Here is a 9,590-nt window from a genome sequence, read left to right as displayed (position 1 = left end):
TCAGATCACAGTGGACATTATCAATAAGATAACAGTGATGACTCCACCAAATAACAACAAATACAAAAAATAACAAGATAATAACAAGATTATAAATTAAAATAATATTATTAAATTAAAATATTAATATTATAAAGAATAATAATAAAAAGCCTTTTTAGGTGTTATAGATAACAGTGATGACTCCACCAAATAACAACAAATACAAAAAATAACAAGATAATAAATTAAAATATTAATATTATAAATAATTATAACAATAAAAAGCCTTTTTAGGTGTTACGGGCTTTTGGGGATTGCACATTCCAAATTATCATTGTAAACTCCCTCGACCAAATCTTTAAGTTGCTCCGGGGGAAGTTGAGGTTGGACATTCGGAGGAATTTCTTCACAGGAGGGGTGATTTAAACTGGCATGGGCTGCCCAGGGACGTGGTGGAGTCAATGTCCCTGGAGGTGTTTAAGGGAAGACTGAATGTGGCACTTAGTGCCAAGGTCTGGGGGAGTTGATGGTGTTGGATCATAGGCTGGATCTCAGAGGTCTTTTCCAGCCTAAATGATCCCGTGATTCCTTGAAACGAGCCACGAGAGCGATGATTTCAGGCGGGGCTCGGAGGGCTCGCTCCCCCGACGGGGAGGCAGCGCGCTGGTTTGGCACGGCGGGCAGAGTTAATCTCCAGCGCAGCGCTTGGTAAGGGGCTCTTTTGTCAAAGCCTTCAGGGAGCACAGCGCCTGCCGCTGCCAAGGCTCAGGGGGTGTCTCAGTCCCTCCAGAAGGGAGAACCCCGCAGCTCCGGCGCGGCCCGAGCAGCGGCACCGGGAGCCCCGCCCGGGCCGCGCTTTCCTGAGGGCGCCGCGGGGGCGGGGCCGCCGGCGGTGTTTGTCCCTTGGCGGCCGCCGTACGGAGCGCGCCTGCCGCTGCCGGCGCGCGCTCGGGGAGCGCCATGAGCCTGTGGGCGGACAAGCACCGGCCCTGCGCCCTCGGCCGCCTCGACTTCCACCGGGAGCAGGCGGCGCGGCTCCGCAACCTGGTCAGTGAGGCACGGGCTCGGCTCTGCCCCGCGCCCTCCCCGCCGGACCCTGCCCGGGGCCCAGGCGGCCTCCCGGTCCTCTCCTCCCCGCCGCGAGAATCCCCCCCGGAGTCGGCATTGCGCCTGAATAGGGGGGAAACTTTGCTGTGCGGGTGACTGAGCACTGGGACAGACTGCTCAGAGCGGCTGTGAAGTCTCCGTCGCGGGAGATAGCCGGGAACCCTCTGGATGCAATCCTGTGCCCGAGGACAGACTGCTCAGAGCGGCTGTGAAGTCTCCGTCGCGGGAGATAGCCCTCTGGATGCAATCCTGTGCCCGGTGCTCTGGGAGGCTGCACCGCTGTTGTCCATTCCAGCCTGGCCCGTGCTGGAATCGGGATTCCTTGCGGGCCCGTAGCGCTGCCCCGGTGGGGTCGGCAGCTTTCCCTCCGTGCTGGCCCTGCCTTGCCGTGCCGCGGGAAGTGTCCCGGCATCGCGCCCTGCTCGGGAGAGACGCCTTGGTGCCGAGGGAGAGGCTGCGGGAGTCAGTGGCTGGCTCCTTGGGAAGTGCTGGGCACACGTTCTTCTGCTGCTTTCCGTGTCCCCCAGAGCAGGGCTTGTTTGGCTAACGTTAGCAGAAATTGTCGAGGCGAGCAGCTGGGAATGAAAGTCAGGACTGCTCCCCCTGCCAGATGTGCCGACTGGCACATGCACTTCCTCAGGGATGAGGGATACCTAACTCATGAAAGAGCTTTCTGTGGGGCATGATCAAATGTGCTCCATGTCATGCATTTTAGCTTTCCAGGAAATAAACTCCTAAACGTGTGTGTATATATAAATATATATCTATATGTATGTCATAACTAAATATATAAGTATCAGCTTTAAATTTTGTTTCAACCCTTTTTTCTATGTGTTTCTACAGCTGTTGCTCTGGTAACTGCGGGAAGCATGCAAATGTTGGAGTGGGGTTTTTGAAGTTAAATGAGTTGCACGTGGCTGTCAGAAAATTACGGTGTTCTATAGGAAATGTTGCTGCAGGAAAGGATTTCAGCAGTTTTAATTCTTGTGCTATGTTGTGATGGAGCTGGAAAAGACATTTAATGTAAACTTGGGTGAAAATGCAAGGATAAATGATCTTATAAGGAAAATACTGTGTTAGCTGATTTTGTTTCTTTTTGTTCAGGTTCAATGTGGCGACTTTCCTCATCTGTTGGTGTATGGACCATCAGGAGCTGGAAAAAAGACAAGAATAATGTGTTTGTTAAGGGAATTATATGGTGCAGGAGTGGAGAAACTGAGGATTGAGCATCAGAGTATAACGGTAAAAAAAAAAAATTCCCATCTCCTGTAATGTGGAAATACTGACATATTTCTGTAGAACATATTTCTGTAGACCTTTGTTGTCATTTGAGTCTTAAAAATTATTTTTTTGTTTTGCACTCAGTATGTTCAGTGTTTTTGTGTAATTAATCATACCAGTTTGGTTATACAAACAAATTATTTTCCAGATGTTCATCAGCCCTTCAAGGTGTGGGGTTCTCTCTTGTTTTCTGTGCCTGGTTGGCTGTTCTTGTGGAGTAGGTTTTTTTGTTCAGAGTAGGTTTTTTTATTTATTGTTTACAGTTCATTTTGGACAATAGTGTCTCTACTGTTGCTATTTTACAGGCTGGATGATGTGTCAGTATTCCTTTTTTTTGGAGGTGGGGCTGGGACCGTAGAAGATAAGCAAGTCTGTGTCTGGAGAGTTCTTTGATCTCTGAGACTCTTGGTTTGCCTCTGATTTAGCCAGGTGTAAGTTCTAAGAGATTTTTAGAACACTTTCTGAAACTTAATGTGCTTATTTTCTATGTAGGCACCTTCTAAGAAGAAGATTGAAATTAGCACCATTGCAAGTAATTATCACCTTGAAGTTAACCCAAGGTAAGCGTGCAGTGAAAATGCCTCACTTTGAAGGTGAGCCACTGGCTGTGCTGAGTCCCTTCAGCCTGGGTGTGTGAAGGACTGACTGCCTCATTTGTTGTCTCAGCAAGTTAGGTAATGGTCTATGGGTTTGGTCTGCAAATGAGAGCAGGGAGAGCATTTTTAATTGAACTCTGAATAAACAAGAATTTGGATTGCTGTATACTTAAGGGAGAAATGTTCTGTTTAACTGGCTACATAAGCATGCTGACATTGAGGAATGGGCAACTGAGACAATTATGGATTGACAGATCTCACCATTTCAGTTGAAATTAAGAACTTCTACTGGAACTAACACCTCCATATCGTTAGTTCCCTCACAAATACAAAAATTAAGGAATTTGAAAGGAAGAAAGGCTTACCCTGTAACTCTCCAAATAAAGTGTTTAGAGCACGGGAAAGACCACCACAAAATACTGCGGATCCTGTCTTGAGTGAGATCACATATTGATTTAAACAACAGAAGCTCTTGTGGGAGCTATCTACATCTTTGGCAGTTACGAAATTGCTGGTGAGAGTTTGGAGACCCAAAGCAGATATTTGTATTTACCTGAAACCACATAATGTTGCTTTAAACCACAATGAATGAATGTCCTTGTGCACTGGGTGGTGTTGGTTACTGCTAAACCATAGCTCATGCTGCCTTGTGGTATAGAAGTTATTTTGCACTGCCAGGTCTTCTTTAAAAACTCATTCTTCAGCTAATCTGTGTATTGATTAGTGAGTATCTGCTGGTATTCTAATACAGACACAAATAATTATCAGCAAAATACCAATAAAAGCTGAGGCTTATTGGTAATCACTGTTTTGAATATGTCATTTTGGTGATATCAAATGTGTGACCCTTCAGTCGAGTTGTGATAATCTGATACTACTAGCACTTTTCCTGTTACTCTGTATAGAGTACTTAGAGCTTGAAACATTAAATAATTATATTTCAATTTAAATACAAAAGTGCAGAGTTTTCATTAAAGATTAATATCCTGATTTGTAGGCTTTCAGTGACTGAGCAATTTTCACGTTTGTCTGACCAGACAGTAAACCTCTGTGCTGTGCAATGGCCTGTGAAGTTTGACTGAATTGTAACAATGGTGAAGTCATGTGCATCTTGAGTAACATGGCTAACATGTAATGGCTAACAGGGAGAGGAAGTGAATTTCTGGGAAGGGCTCTGCAGAATAAATCCCTGCATTTACATCAGTCCTTTGAGTCAGGCATCCTATTGCAGGGTCAGGCTTAATTGTTCTTCCCGTAACGAGTAAAAAGGTTCACATTGTGGGTCCTTGTTCAGACTAGGTAAAAAAAGTTTAGGTTTCTCATCCGAGGAAAATAGGTTCTATTTTAATGAATTAATAAAATATTTAACAATGGTTTTACTACATTTGAATAACTAACCCAGTTATGCCTGCATAAACTTTGGGTGGTTTTTATTCTAGAGGAGGTAACTTTTAACAAAGTATATGGGTATTAGTTTAATTCTAACTCAACAGCTTCTGAATCCTTTTGGCATTCTTGCTCATTTAGATGACTTTTGGAGGATGTATTTTATATGCAATATAAAGTTGTTTTAAAACAAGATTTATTCAAATTCCTGGTACAGTGATGCGGGAAACAATGACCGTGTGGTAATTCAGGAGCTCTTGAAGACAGTGGCACAGTCCCAGCAGCTTGAGACAAGTACTCAACGAGATTTTAAAGGTGAGTTAAAAGTTAAAACCAGTCAAAATGCTTTTTAAACATGGGGGAGATTTCAGTTCACAGTTTTGTTTGTACCTGTATATTGCATGCAGATTGTACAGTCAAAAAGGCACGCAAGTAATCTTAATCTTTATTTTCCTGCCTGTGGAACCATGCTGTGTTTTTCTGTGTGTTACCACTTATTTTGGTATTATTGCTTGTACGTCAAAAGTATTTTTTCTTAGAAAGATTTAATAATAATACAGAACCCCGCTATGTTTAATCCTTTTTACAGTGGTGCTGTTAACAGAAGTTGACAAACTTACTAAAGACGCTCAGCATGCTTTGCGAAGAACAATGGAGAAGTACATGGCGACCTGCAGGTTGATCCTGTGCTGCAACTCAATGTCAAAAATTATAGGACCCATTCAAAGCAGATGCCTGGCTGTACGAGTGCCTGCTCCCAGCATTGAAGATGTATGTTGAAACGGAGGCAAAAATAAGTTGCTATAAAATTCTTATCTAATAAGTTCTTGCTGTGGACTTATATTTTATTTTCACAGTGACCTAGTTTTCCATTGTGTTGGGTGATTTTCCAAGCATGGCTTATGAAAGACTGGTCCATCTCTGGTCCAGAAATCTTTCTAACAGAAGATCTGTAGGTGCTGAACAGTTTGCTAAGTGTTGTACTCCCTGCTATCTGTTTTCTGTCTAGATCTGCCATGTCTTGTCCAGTGTGTGTAAGAAAGAAGGCCTGACTCTTCCTCAGGAACTGGCTCAAAGGATTGCAGAGAAATCTGGCAGGAATCTTCGGAAAGCACTGCTTATGTGTGAGTCCTGCAGAGTACAACAGTAAGTCATTGCAAAAATTAAGTTCTACTGTCAGACACATAAATGACTTTGCTGCTAAGGACTTGTTAAAACAGGCAACAATTTGCTTAGATTATAATCTCTAAAACGATATTATTTTTTAGGTATCCTTTTACTGCTGATCAAGACATTCCTGAGATGGACTGGGAAGTTTATTTGAGAGAAACTGCAAATGCTATTGTTGGTCAACAGACACCACAAAGGTAAGTGAATGCACTTGTTAATAGCTATAAATGGTGTTTTCCATGTACTGTGGAATCTAAACAAAAAGTTGTCTTCAAAAATGTGTTGTCTCCAGTTATGTGTAATTATCCGTATTTCTACTGGAGCTGGTACTTTGCAGCCAGAGGAGTTGAGCTTTAAAATTACCAAAGAAGGCTGAATGAGTATCAGGAACTGAAGAACTGTTGTTTTTCCCTGTAAAAGCTTAATAATCTAAAGTGACCACAGGCTGAGTTGCAAGTTGTATTTCCCAGTTTGGAGGGTTTTTTTGGTGTGGGGGTGGTGAGTGTGTATGGTTGTTCTGGTTTGTTTGTTTTATGTAAAGTTTCTGTTTGACCATCTTTAGCATAAGCACTTTTGTAAAAGATCTGGAAGTGAGAATTCGTTGCTTTTTTTGAGCACATTAGGAGATGACTCCTGTGTCCATCTCACGGTCATACCCAAAGCCTGATCCTTTTAGCCTGTTCCATGTATTACTTGCATGAGATGTCACTTAATTTAAATGCTTGTAGCATCTGCCCTTCTGTTTTCAAAAGCTGAGCTTTGGCTAATTGTGTCAGCTCTGCCACCTAATTGTCTTACCCCTTCTTATAAACAATGAAGACAGAAAAACAGCGTAAAGGAACTCCCTGGCTGTAGTCACTAATCTTAAGCATGAGTAACTTAGATATGAAGAAAAATTAAAGGGAAACAATCCTGAGACAAATTGAAATAGCCTTGTAGCTTCTAGATTAACTGAGACCATTGTAACTAGAGTATGTATCATTTATCTTTTGAGTAAAAGGTGATATGCAGCCTTTGAATTGAAATTGATTCATGCAATGCTTCTGGTTTTAAAATAACACCAAAAAACTAAAAGCAGAAAAGAAACATTGCTTGGATTCCCTCTTTTCCTGCACTGTATTTCACTAGTTTTGAAAAGACATTAGTATGCTTTGGGATCATACTTCTCATATTTTGTGGTGTCTTTCTAACAGGCTTTTAGAAGTCCGTGGACGGCTTTATGAACTCCTGACACACTGCATCCCTCCTGAGATTATAATGAAGGTAATTCAACTATCTAGCTCTTAATGTGCTATAAATTTTAATATCATGACTGTCTCAACTAAAGCTTTTTTTTAAAAAATACATCAAAACATCATAAATTATCCAGATATTGATGAAAAGCTGTGTCCTTTCCAAACTGAGTAAAACTTGTTCAGTGATCAAAGAAAAACAGCATCATAGCTGAGTAAAAATAAAGGAGGACATTCTTAGTCCAATTCTGAGGCCAGTTATTTAATATAGTATAGTTGAGGATCTTGGTGGTCTTTCACAGCCTTAATGATTGATGTAATTCTGTGGGCTCATCTTGATATGATTGGTTTTCCTTTATAAAAGTTTTCTTGTTATAAGCTCATTATTTGCTGTATCTTTGTGGAGAGCTGTGCTGAAGGATGCTAGACCAGCAGGACTATTCAAAGACAGATGTCACCTTGGAAGATAAAAAGCAAGTGGGATGTGCATGTTTTTATTTTAAGGAGGATGAAAGGATGCTGAAGATACCTAGAGTAGAACAAAGATCAAAAATAATCCCTGCAACTTAGCCTAGTAATATTTGCTTTGCTGTCAGACATAATTTATTTTCACATTAACAAATTTCTGCTTTCTGATGGTTTCAGTACTTAGATGTTTCTTTAACTTTCCTTTCTTACAGTAGGTTAGCAGATCCTGCATTGCTGTGTTTGAGAAGAAAAAGGTGCATGTTTTCCACTCACTCCCTCTTCATAAACTTGAAATGGTCTAGAGATACTTCTCACTTAATCCTTGCTGTTTTAATTGAGATGGATTTGTGATGATTTTATTGCCGTCTCTAAAATAATGCATTTTGGGGTTTTGTAATGACTAAAGTATTGAAGTCAAGTTGTCTTGTGTGTCTGCACATAAATACGTTCATAAATACAGACAGAGACACTTAAATTCTAAATAACCCTTTCATTGGTTTTTATTAATGTTGTTTCTCTTTGTGCTTGATGCTGTCAAGATAGAATTAAATGGTTTTAATACACTTGCTGTCTTGGTAGGAATTCTCCTCAGGCCATGTTCCTACATGCAGTAGAGGTTATAGTATTTGGAGATAAGGTTGATTAATTTTCTTTTATTGAGGCGTAAATTATCCCAGTAAATGAATATATTTTCTGTTGGATTAATGAGTGAACTATTGGTTAATGCTTGGCTATTTTCAGAGAACCAAGGTTATCCTCTTAACAAAAAAGACCTAATTTTTCAAATAATGTCCTGTTTTTTCTCATTTTAGGGTCTCCTGTCAGAACTTCTAAATAATTGTGATGGACAACTGAAAGGAGAAGTTGCACAGATGGCAGCCTTCTATGAACACCGTTTGCAACTGGGCAGCAAAGCCATCTATCATCTGGAAGCATTTGTTGCAAAGTTTATGGCAATTTACAAGAAGTTCATGGAGGATGGGCTGGATGACATAATGTTCTAACTCTGATGCCCAAAGCCATACCCAGAATGTTGTGTTGAGATACCAATGGTGTTGCAAATGTCTAGTTGTCAGTGCTTGATTACATGTGGGTCTAGTTCTAAGTCAAATATTTTTGTTTTGCTATTTAATAAAGCAATGTTTGTTCAGCTTTAGAAACCAGATGGATTCTTTGACAGCCACAAATTCATCTTTAGATCCATGCAAAATACATTGGCCTTTCAGAAAGACAGCACATTGCCTTGGAAGATGTGTAAGACAGGAACTGCTTTGCAGTACTTGTAAGCTGACATTAAGAAGAGAGAACACAGGTGCTGCCTGCTTGGTATTTGTTTGTTAATCACAGATGGGCAAGGCTGAAGGAAAAAGATGTTTTTTCCATATTCTGCCAAGTCCCACCTTGAACATATATGTCCTGCCTTCTGATCTATACATCTTAGTGTTTGTCTGGCTTTTTTTTTTGCTTGAGTGTTCTGTGGTGTGCTCACACCAAATATTTTCTTTCAATGCAATTGCTTACAAAGAGAAAAGAACGTAAAGAGGAGCAATAATTTGGTGTTGCTTGTAAATCACATGTAACACCTTGTTTAGAAGGATTATACCTTCATAAAGCAAGTTTGCTTGCTGTCTGACACTCTTGGGTTTGCCTCAACCTACATAATGCTGTTTAGGTAAAGGTAACTGTTGTTACCTTTACCTGTTGTACCTAAACTGCTGTTTAGGTAACTTGGACTATTTTTTTAATGAAAGGAAAAGTTTCAGCTTTCAACAAGTATCTTTTGCCTCTTAAACTGATATGTGACTTTTTTAAAATGGCAAAATAAATGGTAGCAAATATGAATAAAAATGCTGAATTGTTTTTTTTTTACACTGTGGGACCCTAGGTGCATTCATCTGCTTTGATGTAGACATCTTTCAAAAAGTGGGATATCCCACACATGCTGTAAGACTGAAGGGAGACTGAAGTTTAAAAAAATCCAAATAAATGCAAGCAACAGGAAAAAGTGAAAGAAAAACCTCCCAAAATAATAAAAATTATAATAATAGAAAACCAACACTACCTGTGCTGCAAATCTTTTACGTGTTATGTCTGTGTACCATGGTACTATAAAAATTACTGAATTCATGCTCTTTATTACTTCACCATGCTAATTTAGGCTATTACTAGACAGTATTTAAAGCTTAAGTTAATTAAATACTGCTGCTGTTCTCAAGGAGTTAAGGGTTCCATGTGGGGTGTTAATGCACAGCTTGCATTCAGATTCATTCCCAGTAAGACGGTGCTGCCCTGTTTCTTGCTCAACGGGACTCCTGAAGAAATAGATGATGAGATTTTTTTTTCCTTCCATATGCTTGTCACCCAAATC

The 9,590-nt window shown here is 40.5% G+C and overlaps 1 protein-coding gene across 2 annotated transcripts; it reads left to right on the top strand.

Annotated features, from left to right (window-relative positions):
* Window positions 1-590: 590 nt before the first annotated feature.
* Window positions 591-9,070, top strand: RFC3 (replication factor C subunit 3). 2 transcript variants are annotated; one of them, XM_039718677.1, is made up of 9 exons: window positions 591-690; window positions 2,194-2,331; window positions 2,863-2,930; window positions 4,570-4,667; window positions 4,942-5,123; window positions 5,362-5,498; window positions 5,621-5,719; window positions 6,716-6,785; window positions 8,035-9,070. In XM_039718677.1, exons 2-9 carry the CDS (start codon window positions 2,263-2,265, stop codon window positions 8,224-8,226), a joined length of 915 nt encoding a protein of 304 aa, XP_039574611.1. In that variant the 5' UTR covers window positions 591-690; window positions 2,194-2,262; the 3' UTR covers window positions 8,227-9,070. The 2 variants fall into 2 exon arrangements, with proteins under 2 accessions (XP_039574611.1, XP_039574609.1); XM_039718675.1 differs by lacking the exon at window positions 591-690 and adding an exon at window positions 884-1,029.
* The last annotated feature ends 520 nt before the right edge of the window (window positions 9,071-9,590 follow it).

This window comes from Passer montanus, unplaced genomic scaffold (assembly GCF_014805655.1).
Source record: "Passer montanus isolate IOZ18808 unplaced genomic scaffold, ASM1480565v1 scaffold4, whole genome shotgun sequence".
Classification (NCBI taxonomy): Eukaryota; Metazoa; Chordata; class Aves; order Passeriformes; family Passeridae; genus Passer; species Passer montanus.
This window is presented reverse-complemented; position numbering and strand designations above follow the sequence as displayed.